This window comes from Ambystoma mexicanum, chromosome 3q, assembly GCF_040938575.1.
Source record: "Ambystoma mexicanum isolate Mex_15411 chromosome 3q, UKY_AmexF1_1, whole genome shotgun sequence".
Lineage (NCBI taxonomy): Eukaryota > Metazoa > Chordata > Amphibia > Caudata > Ambystomatidae > Ambystoma > Ambystoma mexicanum.
Window position 1 is genome coordinate 596,604,886 of NC_090926.1, and position 21,350 is coordinate 596,626,235.

Genomic DNA, 21,350 nt, shown 5'->3' on the forward strand with positions numbered 1-21,350 from the left:
AAGCTTCTCACTGCTAGTAAGTCTTCATTGCTGGAGAAAAGCACTCTGGTTGGATTGTAGTGGATGAATTTCCTCTTGATGGATTTAGGCCACTGCCAGGGATGTCATGGTGGGTGATGCCCAGAGTTTTTAAATGCATCCTGTGTTTGACTGGGAGCTACTAGAGTGCTCAGAGTGTTCGAATGGCCACGATGATGTGTTTTTGCGCTGTAGCAGTTCTTTGGGCTCTGTTTAGTAACTATTCCCAAAGTCCCAGGTAGAAGCTTTTGGGGTAGTCTATGCTAGCAGGTAATAGTGTGATAACTGCCTTGGTTCTATGTGAGAAGGGGGGATATGACACTATGTGATGGATATTTTGGAATTGGAGACAATGCGACGGCTGTTGCCAGGCGTTTGAGTGTGAGGTTACTGTCCATGAGAAGCCCAGGATTTTAACCTTTGCTGTCATCTGTGTGCTGGTTCCTATTTCTTCAGGCAAGGGGATTGAGTGGGGTTGGTTGTTGTGGTGCCACAAATCACATTTTGGTTGGGTTAAGTTTGAGTCAATTTGTCATCATCCACGAGTTGACTTGTGCGAGGTAGATGCCAAGGTCTAGTTGATATGCAATTCTTTTGTCCGTAATGTGTAGCTGGTTTGGGTATCATTCACATAGTTGAAACATATGACGCTTAAGTTGTTCATGAGTTCCACGTGGCGATTCATGTCAATGTTAAGATGAATGCTGTATCGCAACGGTACTCCAGTGGTGGCGTGTCGATACCTGAAAGAAGCCATTTCTGGTGTTTTTTGGTCCATTTGACAAGCAATGAAGATATTCATCGTAGCTCAGTTCCGTCTGATTTTAGGTCATTATGTCTTTTAATAAGGATTTTGTGGCTGATAACTTTAAATGCTGAGGAGATATCCAAAATAATGAGTACACTTTGGCTGTTTGCATCATTGGTGTGTTTCAGAGTGTTCCGGATCGATGAGAGTGTACATTTCATTCATCTCAACAGCTGAGTTTGTGTTGTGATTTGTGTAAGAGGTTGTTGGCTCCGATGTGATCCTCGATTTCTCCAGGAATTTAGCAGTGTGGGGTGTGCTAAAGATGAAGCCATAGCTTTCAGGTTGTTGGAATCACTTGTCAGTTTCTTTTAGTAGAGCAGAGGTCTGAACACCTTGGCTTTACAGATGTTTTAGACTACAATGCCCATCTGCACTGGCCAGCATAGTCAAGGCTGAGGGATCATGGGAGCCATAATCAAAAACCTCTGGTGAGCCGCTGGTTGCAGAGACCTGGAGCAGTGCCTTAACAAAGGCTTTTCTGAAGGTTTGTGGGATTTATGCAGCTTATTATGTGCTTCTAAAGTGAAAGCAGCAGCAGGAAGGGAGGGTGAAGGATGGAAGCTGGATTGAAGATGCACAGAAAAGAAAGGTTTTATATGGGTTTTTTCCAAACTCCTTTCATATATTGCAACACATATCTTGTCAAATAAATGAACTGCCCTATGGTTCTTTCCAAAGTTGTCAATTCATTTCCAATACTTATTTCAACAGGTGGAGAAGGAAACAAGATCCATGCTCCAGAAAGGACGCTGCACGGAGGTAAAGTAACCAAGCATTTTTTTCTGCCATCTAATTTATAGAATAAAAGTACCCATTAGGGATATCCGTCTGAAATTCATCTTCAGGCCAGAGGGTGGTGCCAGTACACCCTATCGCCCACACGCGTGGTACAGAACCAAGTGACGAGAACAGCGAGCCTGGGTGTTGCTGTACAATGCAGCTTAACACCTGAGACCCAACACAATGAAAACAATCTCTTTCTTAGAGCCTTCTGGCCTTGAAGCACAAGACTTAGCATTCATTTTCATTAACTATATGCCCCACATCTTACTTTTTTGAGTTGGCCCAGTAAAAGTATATAACTGCCACAGGCCAGAGCCTTTTACCGCATGTATCTACGTGAATCGTAAATGACCTTCAAGTAGCAACTTAAATATGGCAACTTAAACAAACTCATGTACATGTTAGAGCGAATAATTCACCAGGAGTTACGGTCATAGATTTACCCAAGCTTTGAAGAAATTTAAATTGCAAAGCCATGTACCCAGAAGTCACCTGTTTTCCTATGTACATTTTGTTTCTGTTTGTTTTATTGTGTCCCTGATATGCGTCCTTATGAACTGGCTCCCTACTTATTCCCTTCATTATGTTATTGTACACACCATTGTTACGCCATCTGTAAATGTGTTATTGTAAGTCATTTCTGAATGAAACTGATATCCGTGTTCTTCAATTGAAAACAAATATACAAATTCAATGCAACTTCCTGCGAATGTGACTAGGAGACTGCTCCCTCCAGTGAGGGCACGGCCTGCATGCCTGCTATGCTAAAGAGCCTGCGCCTTCAATGCCTCTGCTGTTCAACAAGACTGTGGGCGCCTGTCTGCAAGAAAGTAAGGATTGCCCGTATGTTCTGCAGGGGGAGCCGTTGACCTCAGGTAATGGAACTGTTCCCATGGTGACCAAACAGGTGAAACAAGCCATAGACTCAACTCGAACCTGGAGGAAGTTAGGGAAAGTCCCCCTCTAGAATCAACGCTCTCAAGCAGCTAAAGAGAGGTAGAATCTCATGAGCAGATCATGGAGATCCTCCCTTGAGAGCTGGAGCAAAATGCTGAGAAAATGATTGTTGGTTCTGCATCAACACTGAAGGATTCTCTTCTGACCTCCATATCAACTCGTGGCGTAAAGCCCACCAAATCACTGCCCGAGCAGCTGTCTGGTTTCCTGACCACCACATGCCAACAGAAGAAAGAGAAGCTGATTTCCTGTTTATTCAAATTAAACGATGAGAGTTGAGAAGGCACCAAAAAGAGGCCTATTGATGCAAGCAGCCCTTCAGATAAGCGATGTAGCAGATGCTGTTCCTCCCTAAAAATATGCAAATACTGCCAACAAAATAGTAAAAATACTCTGCATAAAATATAGGAAATTACAAACAAATAGAAGCCTCCTGAATCCACCTTCACATCAAAGTTTGGAATCAGTGTTCTAGCAAAACATTGCCATAGGAAAGAGCTCTAATATTATTATTATGTAAACCCGCATTGCTTGTGGGTTTCTGTGTGTGCATGGGCTATGGGTCACGTGGCTTAGGGAGCATGTTTGTTTATTTACCCTTCGTGTTGCCGGTTTCACCGTGCTGCGTGGTTTTGGTGAGCAGTGTGTGCCAGAGCAATGATGGTAGGTTCCACCAGCAGGGGGAGCGGTCTGTCTGTAAGGTGATTTCACTCAGGACTGGCTGGCGGACATCAGTGGAGAACTCCCAGGGAGCATAAGAGCCCGAGGGGAGCGTCAGAGGGAGATCGCCTGGAGGGACGAGGAGAGAAGGGAGCTCCATACAGTCACAGAGGGCATCGAGGCCCTCTGTTTAAGCAGTGACGGGCCCCCATCCGTAGGCCGTCCACACGTCTGAAGCAGTATTTCTCCCTTCCCCACCTGCGGTCGAGAGAGTGTGCCGGAGGGCGTGATTCTGAAGGAGCCCTTGGCGGATGCCACCCCTGCCCGCCACCGCTCATGGAGCAGAGAGAGTGGAAGGTGCTCGTGCCTAGTGTAGCAGTCAGGTAGGATAGGTAAAGAGTATCAGAGGGAATCTGAGCCCTACTTGTGCCGGCTTCACGGCTAACGTGTGGACAAGTGGAGGAACAGGCGGAAGGTAATAATCTCCTCTCTTGTCCCGGTGACGCTGAGAGGCCTTACCCGATCAGTAGTTCCGTGGAGGGTGGTGATGAGGGAACTCGCCTGAGGAAAATCGGTTGTTGGGGTCTGTTGTATCCGCACTGGGGTGCAGTGCCGTGCCCAGCTCTGGGCTGGATGCTTGGCTGGCGCTGTAGGGAGCCTGTAACATCCCGCTAGGATCTAATCTGAGCTGCTTCCCCTGGCGCCGGGGAGCGGTGGATTATGGCCTGGTGGTCTGACTGGGTGATTGGTGGGTTGTGATGTTGAGTGGGATACGTCCCAGTGACATGTTTTGCCACTACGAATAGTGAAGGGACACTGGTACGTCCAAATCGATTACTGCTTTACCAAATGTGAATTTGCATGTTCTCAGGTGACACCACTGATTATTTATCTATCTATTTACCAACTGTGAATGCAGTTATTCTCAAGGTGATCCCCATGGGTCCATTTGAATATTTATTTACCAAATGTGAATGCAATCGTTTTCAAGGTGGCATCATAGACCTATTTAATATGTTATTTACAATATGTGAATGTACATCTGGCAGCAAATAAGTAATGAATGCTAACGAAAAGTGATGGAATGAGAACTGTAATGTATTGTTCTTTTCATGTACTAGCAGAGAGCACCTCTGCTAGGAGCACAGTGGGGTAATATTGTTCATATGTACGAAGGATTGAGTTGACAGAGTGAAATTACATAAACGGAAGCGATTACACTTATTATAAGAAGTAAGACTGTGTCTGTGTATTTAATCAGGTGCACCAGTACAGCTGCCAGTAAATTGGGCTGACCAACTCTAGGCCCTCACGAGGGACCATCCATTAGTACCCCTGCTTCATTCATATGTATTGCACATGTGTGCAGTGAGGTGTTATACTCATATGCTCAGGTCTCCTACAGGTTGCGACTCACTCATTCCTATAGACAAAAATGGGAGAAACACCTTACAATTACCTGAAGAGAAACTAAATAGGTAAAATAGTTATGTTTAATGGGCATGAGTTACTATGTTGAAATAAGTATTGATTACAAAAGGCAATCTGTTTTATACTTAAAATATATTTTTGCTCACCTACAGAATACCCCTATTCAGAATTTAAATGATTTTTACTGCCTAAAAAATACTTGTATTCCCAACTTTCAAAATATAGTAGGCAAACCGCTACCATCTCAAAATCTTAATAGGCGCCTTGGACACAAGCAGCGAAAGCAAAATCTCCCACTTCTATGATGAATGAACTAGCAATTAGTTATATGATATGATAGGTTATTTTATAACATACTTAATGCCCAGAGGTTTCTAAGCGCGGACCCGGGGTTCGAACCTGTGGTGCTCCGTGTCGTTTTGGTTCCAAGGCGAGCGCGTAGCGCCTGCCCAGACTTGGTTTTGAACTTGAGAAAAAGTACAAGAGAAGGGGGAAAGGCTTGAGCAGCAAAATGTTCCCATGTCTCTAAAGAAAGCCATGGTAACAAAATCCACCCTATTGGATGCGAGTGCCAGGAGCTGATTTAATAGAAGAATTCTCTGCCTGACCAGAACATAGAAAAATATGAAATCTGCTAGAATAACGGTTAGAATGGAACGAGAGGGGTATCTGTTTGCCTACACACCCCCTTTGCTAGCTCCCCGTTGCCTTTTCTCTCTGCAAAAACATAGAGGTGATGGCTGGAAGGTTTACAATGAATCTTAACCTCTGGCATTGCTCTGGGCAATCCTCCAGACCATCGTTCTTCGCCTGCCAAGCCATTACAGAAGGGGAACGACCATATGCAAATCAGGCTTGGACCCACCTCTAAAGGGGCAGTCCTGCCCGAACTGCTAATTCACATCCCTTCTGCACAAGACCACAAACATCCCCAGACATGTTTCAGCCTTGTTGGGCCTCATCAGTGAGGAGTAGCTTGGGTCTCTAGGCCCAGCAGGCACGGGATCCACGTCTGGGCATACCCATCCCACTTGGGGTGACAAAGCAAAAAATGAGGTGATGGCTGGCAGGTTTAGAATGAATCTTAACCTCTGGCATTGCTCTGGGCAACCCTCCAGACCATCGTTCTTTGCCTGCCAGGCCATTAAGGAAGTGGAAAGACGGTATGCAAATCAGGCTTGGACCCACCCCAAAAGGGGCAGTCCAGGCCAAAATGCTAGTTCACATCCCTTCTGCACGAGACCACAAGCATCCCCAGACATGTTTCAGCCTTGTTGGGGCTCATCAGTGAGGAGTAGCTTGGGTCTATAGTCCACGTCTGGCCATACCCGTCCCACTCGGGGTGTCAAAGCATAAACAAAGAGGTGATGGCTGGAATGTTTAGAATGAATCTTAACCTCTGGCATTGCTCTGGGCAACAAAAATACAGGCGGGGGCACAAACTTTGAATGAACAGGGTTTTGCCCTAACTCATCAGTGGTTTAACACAAAAATAGGCAAAACACATCTGTGTTTAGTTTATCTGCAACAAAACTTTTCAGTCATACAGTGGCCTTCAGAGGAATAGGTTTACAAAAAAGACACAAGGATAGCACAGTTTTCTTGCTAAAACTGCCTATTTGGTGACTAATACTATAAAGCGCTGATGTGCCGCTTATCTAAAAGGAGACAGTAAAAGAACAATAGTTTGCCAGATGGTCAAAGCTCAAAACGAGTACTCAACCTGGTCCGTCCTAAGCCACTGTCTCACATACATATGAACACATGGAAAAAAAGGTTAAAAAAAGAACACCTAACGCATCTAGTCAGAGATCTATTGTGGGTACATAACAGTTTAATATCCCATAGATTTACTGAGTGAACCTAGGGTTACTTAGGGTTAGAAGAAGAGAGAGAAACCCAACATACAAGAGTGTTGCTTATAAGTAGCAACACCAAGTGTGAAATGCAAGAAGACAAAACACTCCTCTCTCTCTGTTCTCAAATACTGTTTCTTAACAGGGAGTGTGAAGAGTTGTAAGTTGCTCAAAAGTAAGGTGGGCAGACTTTAGCCTCCTATATGTGGCAACCGCTGTCTACCGGTTTCAGTGGTATAAATGTAGATGTAACCACTTTCTTCAGGACAGTCTTCACGAATATCTGGTACTATGGAGAATTGAGTAACCAGAGGAAATACTGTGTGGAGTATGCGTTACCACACTTCTAATGTCAAAGACTGGAGAGGCTTCAAGTAAGAGACCTGTAAGTAAAAAAAGGCATAATCCAGAATCACTTGTCTGTTGCAACCCCAAACAAATTGGCTAGAGAGAATGCACTCCATTATATGCATTCCTACAATGTACAGTAACTTTGTTAAAAAAACACATGACAACCTTGAACAAAAAGGGAGGATTGTGGATCCCATCAGAAATTTGAATCTTATTGTCCATAGATATAAAAGTATATTGGGGCACTAACCTGTATGGTAGCTCTTGTGGAGATCAAAAAGATGTAGTTTTTCACAACAGCGCTCTCCTATACAAGTGTAGTCTGGTGTGCTCTATTTTCACCATCTAGTTAGGCATTAGAAAGTCAAAAGGCCAGAGAGCGATGTAAGGCAGGACGCACTTGTTTTTCCGTGCATAGGGCCTCATTACGAGGCAGGCGGAATGGGTTCAACGGCGCCAGTAAAGGTGCCGGCGCCATTAAACCCATTCCGCCCCATAATTACGAGGTTCCCTTGCGGGACCCGCTGTGGACGTCTGGTTTTACCAGACGTCCATAGTGGGTCCCGCGAGGAGACCAGGGAGCTAACAACGGGCCCGTTGTTAACGGGCCCGTTGTTAGCTCCCTCCCCATTCCCATTGAGCCCTATGGGAGCTTGAATGGGAATGGGGAAGGTCCGGGTCAGGGTTCCCTGAAAGGGGAAATACCGGGCCCTCCAAGGTCGGAATGGCCAGGTATTTCCTCATTCAGGGCATGTCTGCCTCCAAACTCGTAATGAGGCCCATAGTCTTGTTTACTCATAGACACGTGTGCCAGGTGTCTAATAGAGGCATGCAGTATCATGGATGCCAACCTTGTTAAGTTCTGGTTGCATATTAACATATGCCACCTCTCATAGAGGCCAAACTTTGTGAGGCAAAAGGGTGGAAACCCAAAAGTAAAGTGGAGCGCATTTGTCAACATATGCGCATAACCATTTTGGAATCTCCACTTCTGTGTAAACAGAGGAGCAGATATACATCGGAGTCTAGCAACGCTGCCATCTGTGACCAGGCATTGGGTGATGTTGTCGCAAATCAGCAGCAATGAAAAATGACAAATACATTCTGAATTGTCATGACCTACTTTCTGGTAACGTTATACGAGGTCCCAATCATGCGTGTAGCTGTCGAGCTCCTTTAGTAACTAGAATGACAGCGGGGGAGTATCACCGTTATTAAGGCAACCCGTTCTCGTGATTGGAATCACGTGACTTCCCCAGCCATGTAGCGTAAAAGACCTGAGACAACTTATGGCATCTCCCCAGTTCTAGGATGCCTGGCAGCATGATTCCGGGCTCCTTTAACACTTGGCGCCTGAGCCCCCCCGAGGAACATGCCTGGATGAGCATGGTCCTAATCATGTCCTCCACATCGCCCCAGGCACAAGTGAGCGACAGGCGCCTCAGGCGCCCATAGAAAGTGTCCAAAGTCTCGTCATCTTTCTGTTTGGGGGACAACATCACGAAGCGTTCATAGTCCGCATTGGCAAGAGGCAGAAAATGGGCTTGAAGCGCGGTTTTCGCCTGACCGTAGGATCCATCCCCTGGTGGAAGCGATTCAAAGATCTCCTGGACCGAGGGCCCTGCCAAGTACAACATGGTTGCCAGCCTGCTGTCATCATCAACCACTTGAGTGGCCCGAAAGTAAATGTCCAGGCGGTCAACCCACCTCTTCCATCTGGGCCCCAAGCTAGAAGGCGGGCCCGAAACATCAAACTCCGGGATGGGCTGCAAGGCCGCGTGTCCACGTGCCTGGGCCATAGCAGGAAGGATTGGCTGGACAACAGGTGCTACCACTGGCTGCACTGGAGGCACTGAGCCTTGAGGCCCTGCTTGAGCAATTGGAGGCTGCTGCACCGGCTGCACTGGAGGCAGTGGGCCTGGAGGCCCTGCTTGAGCAAGTGGAGGCTGCTGCACCGCTACTGGTTGTGCACTGTCCTGATCTTCAGTATCACTCATGAGTTCGAGCGCACAGGCACCCCCAGCATGGACAATGGAGGCTGCAACTCAAACTCTGATCCACCTCCAGGCACAGCAAAGTTCACCCTGGGAGCGAAGATGGCAAGAACACACAGTCACCCTCCACGGGTAATCCTCAACAGCCCAGTCCCAGCCACCAGGCCTGATGATTCCAGGAAGCAGAATGAAGAACCACTGCAACACACCTCCGTGATGATGAAGAAGATGAAAAAGCAGCAGGGGCACCAGTCTGATGATGAAGAGGATGAAGAAAGCCCCAGCGTTCAGCTGTTCCAAAAATTGAGTCAAGGAAGAATTATGGGCTATGCAGGCCCAGCCATTGTAGCCCTCCTCCTCGCTTGCACTCGACATAGGAGACCCAAAATGTGGGCACAGACACGCAGATTAAACTGTCTGCTAGCAGTGTGTCCAAAAATTAGGCCTGGATGCCACTCACCGCCCAAACCAGAGCTCTGTGAAGTCCACGGCCTGATTATTCAAAATGCCCGCCAGCCGCGTGGGTGAAGCACGGCCTATGGCATGAAACGAAATGCAAGCAAGAAACCGTTTCAGGAAGAAAAATTGCACATTCGTCACCGCCGGGCCCAGGCATCTTTCCCCACTCGTCGCCACTGTTGGGGGTGTGTCCTGACCCCCAGCGATCCCTGTAAGCCCACCAGCACACAAGGATTCACTCGACACACGTCCTTCTGGCTCGGGCTTCAGGTCGCACTGTCGCGGCCGGGAACGCCCCGTTTATTTATGCTGCACGCGGCGGCGTGCAACGTCACGCCGCCGCGAGCGCCCCGTCATCGGGCAGCGCCACACCAAGTCACAACACCAGAGTAGGCGTGTGTATGGGGGTGAGTCAGGCAGGTCAGACAGTAGAGTAGAGGCACGTAGTAGGATTCCATTAAGGCACAGAAAGGGAGCTGCTGCGTCAGTATTTTTTAAAAAAAAGAGATTTCCTGTTTTGAAAGAAATGTACTATGCAGTGCCCTGATCCATATTATAAGACAAAGTCAGCAAAAACATGAATGAAATAAGGAGACAGTAAGTCATAATTGGAACATACTTCAAAAATAAGAGGCATGTCACTGAGCGTATTACTGTGGCCCAATGCTGTAAATGAACTGACTATGCCAGCACTGATAGGGGCTACCAAGGTCACAAAATGAAGGTTATTTATGAATCATGAAAGAGTACATCGTTCCAGAAATTGGTTGTCTGTATATTGAAGTCCAGTAAGTCATGATAGGTACATACCTCAAGAATAAGAGGCATGTCACTGCACATATTTCTGTGGCCCCATGTTACAAATGTAAATGTGCATGAGCGGATTATTCCATCACGGATAAAGACTGCCATGGTATTGCTTCATTGAAGCCACTTTGATCTGTTTTTAAACGGAATATCCAATTCTGCTTACCTTTTAAGAGCATGCTGGCAAGCTCTCCTCCTCGTCTTGGACATTACAACTTTTCAATAATATTCCAATTGATTTCCTGGGCATTATGTCCTTTTTGTTGGAAATGTGCCACCGGGGCGCATTTTCACGGTTGGTTCTGACACAGGACATAAGCTCTTGGATCCGTTTCTTTACTGGCCTACTCGTCATACCAATATAAGAGCAGTTGGCAGGGGCATTTTATTAGGTAAATAACATTGGAACTATTACAAATAGTCAGGGAGTTCTGTTTCCCTGGGGTTTTTCATCCCAGTTCCAAAGTTCTTGTGTGTGTCGTCATCATGCAGACATTGCATTGTCCACATGGAGATCGTCCCAAGGCTGGTGTTGTCTCCCAAAGAATAGTTTAATGTCCAAGTACATCAGGTGGCTAATAGGAAAGTACCAGGGTATTTTGAAGATGTTTTCTCTTTTTATGGCAAATCTTGGTGTGGGTGAGTTCACAGGGCCCACATTAAGTATTGGCCAAAGTTTGAGAATTTCTTTTTTGATTTGGTTGATTTTACTTGTGTAACTAAATACTGCAGTGATGAGTTGAGGGCCTTCCGGTCTCACCTGTTGTTGTAGGGTTATTTCACGTGGAATGTTTCTCGCCGTTTTCTTGCATGTCTAATCCTTTTCCTAGGCTATCCTCTTTCTGCTAAGCGGTTCGACAGGAAACCAGCTTGTTGGTCGTACGCTTGTAACATTGAACAGTTTCTTCTTTACCACAGAAACTTGCCAAAAGGTAAGTTATCAAGGAGGCTTTTGGGATGAAAGCTGGAGTATTCAAGAAGGGAGTTCCGATCTGTTGGTTTTCAGAACACAGTTGTATTTAGTCCACCACTATTTGCTCTTATCTCCACATCAAGGAATTGCATGACATCTTTGTTGATATTGTGTGTACATTTCGGGTATCTATTCCTTGAATTAAACAATATCATGAATTCTCCAAAGGATGTTTCATCACCAGTGAAGATAGCCACGACGTCATCCATGTAGCGAGTCCACAGTGAGATCTGTGAATGAAAGGGGTTGGTGATTTGGTAGATATGTTTTTCTTCAAACTCTGCTACATAGAGATTAGCCAGGGATGGGGCAAAAGTTGCCCCTGTTGCCGTGCCAGAGCATTGTTTGAAAAAGGTGTCCTTTTAGAGAAAGAAATTCCTAGTAAGTGCTATGTCTGCTAGTTGCAGGATGAATTGTATAGGCATATCTGGAGGAGGGTTAAGTTTCTGCAGAACTGATTGAACAATTAGTAAAGTCTCTGTCTGTGGAAAATTAGTGTACAGAGCCTCTATGTCAAAAGTAACATTGTACTGTGTCTGCGGATCAAATTGTAGATTGCTTACCATATTTAAAATACTGGTGGTATCTTTTAAATAAGATCACATTTTAGGGACTTCTGTTTTCAGAAAGAAATCCACTAATTCTGATAATGGCTCCAGGATGGACTGGATTCTGGCTACTATGCGGTGACCGGAGGGGGGATGGGGATATTCTGTTGTGCACCTTCAGCACGGTGTAAAATTCTGGTATTTTGGGAAATTTAGGACAAAGAAAAGCAGCCTCTCAAGGGCTGATGTGATCTTCACATAAAGCTTCTTCAACTAATCCTGTGATTTGTGTGCGAAGGGTATTTGTGGGGTCACATGGGAGAATCGGGTAGTGTTCTCTGTTGTCCAATTGTGTTGTCACCATTGTGTCATTATCCTGGATGTTCATCACGACAATGGCTCCCCCTTTGTATGCCTGTTTGATAGTCAGATCACTGTTGTTACTCAAGTCCCGTAGCACAGTGCGTTCCTCATTGGAAATATTCTGGTAGCAGAATGTTTCTTCTTTCTCAATTGTTTCCAATTTCCTGATAATGGCTTTTTCGAAAGTGATAGATTCCACCGAGATGTTCGGCGGGTAAAAAGCAGATTTGGGGAGGACCACCAGGGGGCGCGGAACATGCTGGACGTGTAAGTCCTGCGCTCCTGAATGCACCGCAGGGCCTAGTGGATGCGGCCAGTCCCCGGCCTGGATTACCGAGCCCAGCCAGTGGAGAGCCCCTCTGCATGCAGCGGGCCCCACCCTGAGACCCGTAGCAAAGACCTTCTGTGGTGCGACTGGAAGCGGAGCCCCAAGAAAGGCCCACAGAGCGCTCCCCAGCATCGGAGGCTAGTGTGCACCGGAGACGCCAGAGGCCCCAGACACTGAGGGCGGCCGACCCCGCGGCACCGCGAAAAGGACTAGTGGCGCCCCCACCCTGCGCTCATGACCTGTGCCGGACGGTCGGGTCTCGGAGGAGGTGCGGTGACATAAGAGGCACGGGGCTACGGTCCCTCATCGAGATAGAGGGCCGCGGGCTCTGGAGAAGCGCTTCCCGGGCCCCCGCCTTTCACCAACGTACGGGGGAAGGTGAGGAACGGAAGAGTGCCCACCAGCACACCAAGGGGAGCCTCGCTCCTGGGAGGCCCAGGGCCCCTCCCGAGTTTCCGCAGAAACACGGAGGCCCACACGAGGACCCGCAGACGGCCGCCCCCGCGGGAGGAAACGGCCAACCCAGGATACCAGCCCAGAGCATCACCGAGGGAGACACGGGGCGAGGACCCTCCACACGTGATCTGGACGGGTGTCGCGGACTCTGGGGGATGTGGCCCGGGCCCCCACTGGCGACGGAGAAGAGCAGTTGAGTGCCAGTCAGCACACCGGAGATAGCCCACCCAGAGCCCCACCTACCGCAGCCCGATCCAAACTGTCGGCCCTGGACCCCCCACAGTGACTGCGAAGTGAGGAGGTGAGGAGAGAGTGGGCGGGAGGAAACAGTCTGGATGCAGTGAAAGCGGGCTCCCCTCCCGCGCAACCTTTCCCGTGCGGCGCCCCGGCTTCCCACCTAGCTGGGGAGTAGGCCAGAGGGACCAAAGGTGCCGGGGATCTGATACCCTACCCCCGAAGGCCCCACTTGATGACACGGCACAGCCCCCCCATAGAGCTGCTTCCCAACACGAGGCGCTCTACGCAAGACCTTAGCACGCCAGGCACAGGGAAGGCCTTGGGCCGTGGTGTACTCGTGGTGTACACCACAGGGTCCCCCGCGAGAGAACCCCGGACAGAGGCACCACCCCTGGGTGCGTCAAGACACCCAGACCCTGGAGAGCACTCCGATATTGGGGGCGATCTCGTCTCTCCAGCGCTTCTGACGGCCCCACTCAGCCACGAGGGAGGCCCCCAGAGACACCATGCCCTCAGGCGGCGAACCCCCCCCCCTGCACCACTCACGAAGGAGGATCTCAAGGACATCCTCCACGAGATCAAGGCAATCCGGACAGATATACAAGCGTCCATAGTGGATCTCAAGGGAAGGGTGGACACCTTAGAGGAGAAAATGGAGGGGATGGAAAACAACCACCTCCAGACGGACCTCCTGGACATGTAATACGAGGCGAGGCTAATGGACCTAGAGATAAGAGATGAGGACATAACCTTGAAGATGGACGATTTAGAAAACAGAGAGCGCCGGAACAACCTGCGTATCATAGGTGTGTCGCAGGAGAGAGGGGAAACAGCGGCGGATGTGGGGAGGAAGGTCCAGGGCCTGATAAACCAGCTCTTCGCGTTGGAGGGGGGCAAAGAGGTCCAGCTGGAGAGAGCGCATCGAGGTGGAGGGGGCGCGGGTGGAGGCCCAAAGTCTATCGTGGTGAGGTTCCTCCGCTACAGGGAGAAAATGGAGGTCCTGGAGAAGGCAAAGAGGCTGGGGTGCTTTATTTTTGAAGGCGACACAATTAAGATTTACCAGGACTTATTGTATCTTACGCTCACCCGCAGAAGAGAATGTTGTCCGCTCACCCAGTGGCTGCTTAAGATATAAGATACAGATGGTCCTTCCCCTTCGCCCTGTCCTTTGAACGCGCTGGGGTGGACTACAGAGTGACCAGTGGCAAGGAGGCCTCGCAAGTGCTGCAAGTGATCAAGGGGGACGTCCTGGGTGAGGAAAATGAGGTGGGCACCCAAGCATCAGGTGACACCAGGAGAGAACCGGCTGGCCCTTGGTCCATGAAGAAGAAGACAAAGGGCAGAAGGAAATTCAGGAAACCAAACACCCCGACATCGGATGCTGAAGGGGACTAGGTGAATTAAGACAAACCAACTGGAAGATCAAGATTAGTTTGTCAGCAACCCCGGCCGGGGACGCAAGTTTCATCAAGAGAACTGCGGTGCAGGAACATGCTCACACCCTGGTGGCTTGCCCGTTGGCAGGCGTCATGCAAGAGGGAGAGAAAAGGGAGGGGGGGAGGCGAGGGGGTGGGGGACAAAGACCTTGGGGCACAGGACATATCCAGCTTGGTAAAGAAGCAGGGCAGCTCCCACAGGACCGGGAAAACAATTAATCCAACAGAGAGAAACAATGGCAGACAATGAAGAAAGGGGCCGGGTTGAGTCGCTTAGGATGGGCTCCCTTAACGTCAAGGGGCTCAACTCCCCAACGAAGCGCTCCCTTCTAGGAAGGGAAATGAGAAACGGGAGAGTGGATATTATGTTTGTACAAGAAACCAGGACGGTGAGGGAGGAGGAGAGGGCCATCCCTGGACCGCACGTGGGTCAGACCTTCTGGGCATCTGGCCACATAAAGAAAGGAGGAGTCGGTATCCTGCTTCATAGGAATCAGAAATTAATGGAAGTGTCCACTTGGGAGAGGGAGGATGGGAGGGCCCTGGTAGTGTCTGGTAAATTGCATAATACCAGAGTCACCCTTGCAGCAATATATTGCCCCAACACGGGTCAGAGGGAATTCATCCAAGAGGCCCTGGGAGAGGTGATGGCTAAAGCAGATGGCCTTCTGCTTCTGGGGGGAGACTTCAATATGTGGGCGGACCGAGAGCTGGACCATAGTGGGAACGCAGGCCCTCCGAATAGCAGTGGGGGGACGCCTCACGGTGCGTTGCGGGAAATAATGTGGGAGCAGGGACTGGTCGACATATGGCGGGAGCTGCACCCGAGGTGTAAGGGATACACCTTCTACTCTGCAGCCCATGGTACCAGGACTAGAATAGATTATCTTTTCATTGGAAACCAGCACATGAGCAGAATAGAGGCTTGTGAGATTCGGCCCGTTAGCTGCTCAGACCCCGATATGGTCTGGTCGGACGTCTGTATAGCAGGCCTGAAACCCAGGGAATCTCTTTGGAAATGCAACAATTTCCTGTTGAGAGACGTGGTCTTTAAGGAAGAAATGGCAACAGCGATCAGAGAGTTCTTTGAGGTAAATGACACGGGGGAAGTCAACAGGGAGATTGTGTGGGAGGCGGCAAAGGCAACCTGGAGGGGTAGGATAATTAGTGAAGGGGCTTCCAAAAAAAGGGTTAGGACTCTCCTGACCCACAGATTAAGATCGGAGATAATTTTGTTAGAAAGGTCGGAGTGGAAGATGGAGACAGAGAGAGAGAGGGACCTGGGCATCGCAAGGGAGAAGAGACAAGAATTGCGGGAAATGGAGATGGGCACGATTGTAGCGGGACTCCAACATTTACGTCAAAAATACTATGAAAAAGGGGACAAGGCGGACGCCATGTTGGCAGCAAAACTTCGAGGCCAGAGGGCGGATAGATGGGTGGCAAGATTAAAGAGTGGGGAAGAAGGGGACGTATCCGACCCGGAAGAGATTGCAGAGAAATTTGCGTCTTTTTATGAGGCCCTGTATGGGAGAGAGGGGGAGACGGAAAAGGAAGCCTTGGACGAATATCTCAGTGGGGTCACCCTCCCGGCTCTTGAACCCCTAGAAGCATCAATCCTAGACGCCCCGATAACGGAGGAGGAGGTACTAAGGGCTATAGCGGTCCTGAAGAGGGGTAGGGCCCCAGGGGACGATGGGTTCACGGCAGGCTTTTACAAGGCCTTCTCGGGCCTCCTGGCAGGGTTCCTGGCAGGCCTCTTCTCGCACATAATGGAGACAGGCAGAGCGCCCACATCCTTTGGCAAAGCGCTAATTACAGTAATCCCGAAGGAGGGGAAGGACCCGGCGGATAGCCGCTCCTATAGACCTATTTCCCTCCTGAATGTGGATGCAAAGCTATTCACCAGGATCATTGCTACTAGGCTGGACGGTCATATGCCGAGGCTAATTCATCCCGATCAGGTGGGTTTTATACAGGGTAGGCAGGGGGCTGACACAATGCGGAAGACTCTACATCTGATGCGGGAGGCAGCACCGAGGGGTGGAAACCCGGTCTTGGTCTCGATCGACGCAGAGAAGGCGTTCGACCGGGTCGACTGGGGATTCCTCCAGGGGGTACTCAAGAAACTGGGGCTTGGAACTGGGATTATACGAGCGATCAAAGCCTTATATGTGTCACCAACTGCCAGAGTCACAGTCAATGGGTGTCTGTCACGAGTTTTCCACCTCCAAAGAGGTACGAGGCAGGGCTGCCCTCTTTCCCTGCTCCTCTTCGCCATGACAATGGAAGTATTAGCAGAGTATATCAGGGGCTCGCCAGGGGTTCAGGGAATTGAGGTGGGGGAACGTACCTTTAAACTGGGTCTTTACGCAGATGATATCTTGCTTCATCTCCGGGAGCCGACAAGGTCGGTCCCGGCCGCCCTGCAGGAAATTGAACGGTACGGTCGATTCTCAGGCTTTAAGGTGAACATTAGCAAGTCCATGATTTTTCCATTTGCATCTGATACTGATAGAAATGTTGCTGAACTTACCCCACTACGCCTGCAGATCTGTACAGAAGGGATAAAATACCTGGGGATCAACCTAGTGCGTCCCGAAGAGGATCCGAGCCAGGCCAACTACCCCCCACTATTTGATAAACTGTTCAGAGAAATGGAGAGCTGGGGGAAGGGGCAGATCTCCTGGATGGGAAGGATAAATGCCATAAAAATGAACCTGCTCCCCAGAGTGCTGTATGTCTTCCAGATGCTCCCCTTGGAAGCCCAGACACATACCTCAGAGAAGCCAAGAGGCGCATAATGAAGTTTATATGGCAGGGCCAGAGACACAGAATAGGGTATGAGACCCTCACCCTCCCCAAAGATAGAGGGGGGGTCGCTTTGCCGGACTTGACAGTCTACCACAGAGCAGCCCAACTCAGGGCCTTGGCCCCACATCTTAGAGAGGACCCCAATAAACAATGGGTATACATTGAAAACTACTACCTGTACCCAGTCACCGTAGGTGAATGGTTATGGGTCCCTTTAAATAAGCTTCCCAAAAGAATCAGGGACCACCCGATACTGGGTACAATGTGGAAAGCGTTAGCGGGGAAGGGAAATAAAGAGAAAGTCACGACAGGGCCCTCACCCTTGAGCCACATCTGGTCCACTCCAGTGCTAGAGGAAATCCCAGGCCACGAACACTACCAGTCATGGTTTGACGCTGGACTCTGCAGGGTCGGCCAACTGGTGAAGGAGGACACCTTCATAAGCATCCAGGATCTCGAGGAGGCTCTGGGAATTGGCAGGCTCTCCCCACTTCTATACCTTCGCCTTAAGGGAATTTTCATGAAACCAAAACTAAAGCCCTGTATACAAAGAAAGCTTACCCCGGTCGAGAAAATCCTAGACTCCCACACGGAAATGAAAGGCCTTATCTCTCTCCTGTATGGAGCTCTCTTGATCCCCCGCGAGGGATCGATTAAAAGTCTTAGAGGGAAATGGGAAAGGGACCTGGGCTGGGACATTGGGGATGGGCTCTATTTCCTGCCAGTACAAGACACATGCCATCAAACTTCTTCATAGGTGGCAATATGACCCGACCACCCTCTCCAGGATGTTCCCAGACGTTGCCCCGTTGTGTTGGCACGGTTGCGGAGAAAGGGCTAACTATTGGCACATGTGGGGGTCCTGCGAGAAGGTCCAAGTTTATTGGTCGGAGGTGCTCAGCTGGCTTAAGGATGCGGGAGAAGGGGTCTATCCATTGGAGCCATTCACACTATTATTTGGGCTACAACAAAAGGATGAGCACTGGGAGAAGCTCCCGGACTTGACACATTCCTTACTCTTAGCAGCTAGGGCTGCACGGGCCAGGGCATGGAAGAGAGTAGCACTCCCCTCAAGGAGAGAGTGGGTGACAGTGGCCAAGGACATTTATTTTATGGATAGACTAACAGCAGCACTTCATGGCTCCAGCTCGCAGCTCGAGGCCGACTGGTCACAATTCACGGAGGTGTTCGCCAGCACAAACTGCGAGCAAGAAAGGTGATATGGCCACTCCACCCGGCCCGAAACCAGTTTCAGGATAGAACTCATTTTACGCTCCTAAGGAAAGCTCATTCATTGTGTCTGTTTATATGCCGGTCGGCGCTGCCCGAAGAAATTATCCACGGAACCGTGGATCCTGTGCCCCAAGAAGGGGGATTTTGGGGGGAGGGGGGAGGGAGGGTGAATACACTAGAGATTTATGTTTTTTTTTTTTAATGAAGTTGATATGGGCATGTGCCCTAATGCAATCTTTTTTCAGAGCTCTTTGTTGTTCACAAAATCAATAAAAATATATTTAAAAAACAAAAAAAAGTAGATTTGGGATGAATACCACTAGCATCTTTCTGTGTCTCTGCTCCAGGGCTGGAGTTTTTTATTTTTTTTTAATTTTGAAGCAGATTTTCCTCATTAATTTTGAGAGTTCTAATCTCGTCTGGAAGCCATCATAGTGGGCTGTGGGGAGAGAACTGACCCCTTTCTGTAAAACCTTGACCTCGGATTTAGACAAGGAGTGCTTGGATAGATTTATCACTAATAATTCTGTTGCTGGAACAGCAGTCACCCCCAGCTTCTCGTGATGCGAAGTGAGTTTTAGTCTTGTCCTCTCCCTCAGCCTTTACCTTTGCCTCCTTGGTATAAAAAAGGCCTCCTTGTTGGGTCTTGTCCTCTCTGTTTGTCTTGGAATTGGACACACCTATCCCCAGATTGATTTCGGTTTCTGGAGCTATTCTGCTCATTTCCGCTTGAAGTACCTGGTCTACTGTCGACATCAGAGCTTCCGCTGGAAAAATTCCATGCGGACGGTTTAATACGTCTCGGATTTTGTCTGGGTTGTCGCCATCTGCGAGATTGATTGGTGGTCTGTTATTGCTGATTATTGGTGGTGTCGTCATAATAGCTATCCAGAACATACGGATATATGATTTCATGTGTGAATGCTGTGATGTCTTTCTTGAGTTTTTGGATTTTCTTATTAAGATTTATTTCTTTGAATTCTTTTATGATCATGCCCAGATCTTCCAATGTTTTTTTTAAAAGTCTCCAGAATTGCTTTGGATTTTAGTTGGTCAATCTTCTGTTCTATTTCAGCCATAAGTTTTGTTGACACTATCTTGGTTGTATTAATAATCAGGATTAACCAATCTCTGGTATACTTATTAGCAATAAAGCTCCAATCCGTGTGGAATTGGATTTGGTCGAGGAAGATCTGCGGTTCTAGTCTGATGATTAGACCGTCTGGAGCTGCTTGGGCTCGCAGGTATTCGGTCATCAAAGGACCATGTGATTCGGTCCTTATCAACCCTCCAGACAATCGTTCTTCACCTGTCAAGCCATTCACGAAGGGCAAAGACCATATGCAAATCAGGGTTGGTCCCGGGGTGGGTCCAAGCCTGATTTGCACACAGTCTTTCCCCAGTAAATGTGACCCCCTCTGATTTCTGGTATCTAAGGGAGGAAAAGTGAGCACCTGATATGATATGATATGGCATTTATAACACACCTGTACACAGGTGTTTCTAGGTGCAACAAGACAATGAGGTTACTAGACCTTGTATCATTCAGATTGCACAAGTGCGGGGAAGTGGGAACGGGGAGAAGTGCAAGTGTGGGGAGGGTAAGGGAGAAGTGCAGGTAAATCAATAAGTGCAGCCAGCAGGTGGCTCATAAGTGCAGAGAGAAAGGACTGCGGGGTTGCAGGAACAGACTCTTAAGTGCTGGGGGAGTCCTGGGGCAGTGCAAGGGCAATTGGACATGCATGAGCATGGGCCTGAGTTCAGAGGGTATCCAGGTGGCCAGTGTGGCCAGTGCGCAGGGCAGTCAGGAGCATCAGCAGGGGAGAGGAAGAGAGAAAGCGGAAGCAAAAAGGAAGATCTTGAGTTGCTTCCGGAACCGGAGGTGGTTCTGCTCGAGTTTGGGAGAGGCATGGAGGCTGTTCCAGAGGGAGGCTCCATCCGAGGAAAGAGATCTGCCCCCAACTCTCTGCTTGGAGAAGCGTCTGACCCTCGGAGAGTTGGAGGTGGATGAGCAGAGTGCTTGAGAAGGAAGATGTTTTGGAAGAGAAAGTTGGAGGTAGAGCTGGAGGTAGAGCGGTCCCAGGCCCTTGTGGGCGATGCAAAGTATCTTGAACTTGATCCTTGCAGCCACGGGGAGCAAGTGAAGAGATTTCAGTGCTGGAGAGATACGATCCCTGGGCTTGAGGTGAAGGACAAGTCTTGCAGTCCTGTTCTGGATAAGTTGTAAAGGTCAAAGTGTAGAGGCAGGCAGATTTAGAAAGAGGCTGTTGCAGTAGTCCAGCCTGTAGAGACCCAGAGCTCTAGAGACAGTGAGGTTATGGGGGGAAAGTGAGAAAAGGAAGAATACCTCTGAGGAGGTGCTGCTGATTGTTTGATTTGTTCTTAGAGACGTCAGAAATGTGAGGAGAGAAGGAGAGGGTGGAGTTGAGATGACACCAAGGTTTGTAGCCTCACCGGAAGGAGCAGGGAGAGGGCCCAGAGTGGGCGGCCAGAGAGAGAGAGGAAAGGAGGGAGCAGGTGTCCCAATGAGGAGGATCTTAGTCCTACTGGCATTAAGGTAGATATCATTGGTGGCACACCATTCCTGAATTGCAGCCAGACAGTATGGTATGAGAGAAGGAGCAGAGGTGGCTGAGGGGAGCCTGAAAGAGAGCTGGGTATCAGCACTGAAAAGTGGAGCAGAAGGTAGTGATGCGATGGGCAAGAGGTGCCAGGTATTGGTTGAATAGCCAGGGAGAGAGGTTATTATTTATTATTATTAGATTGCTGAGGAACACCACAAGTAAAGAGAGAGATAGAAGAAAGAAAAGTCCCCAGTTGGACCTGAGAGCGTTG

The 21,350-nt window shown here is 48.9% G+C and overlaps 1 protein-coding gene across 2 annotated transcripts in view; it reads left to right on the forward strand.

Annotated features, from left to right (window-relative positions):
• The window catches only part of LOC138582800 (pentraxin fusion protein-like), a 242,263-nt gene that overhangs the window by 138,954 nt on the left and 81,959 nt on the right, over positions 1 to 21,350 (forward strand). For both annotated transcript variants that reach the window (XM_069654452.1, XM_069654453.1), the window contains one exon: positions 1,541 to 1,588. In XM_069654452.1, the coding sequence (XP_069510553.1) occupies positions 1,541 to 1,588 (48 nt within the window). The remainder of the gene's footprint in view (positions 1 to 1,540; positions 1,589 to 21,350) is intronic.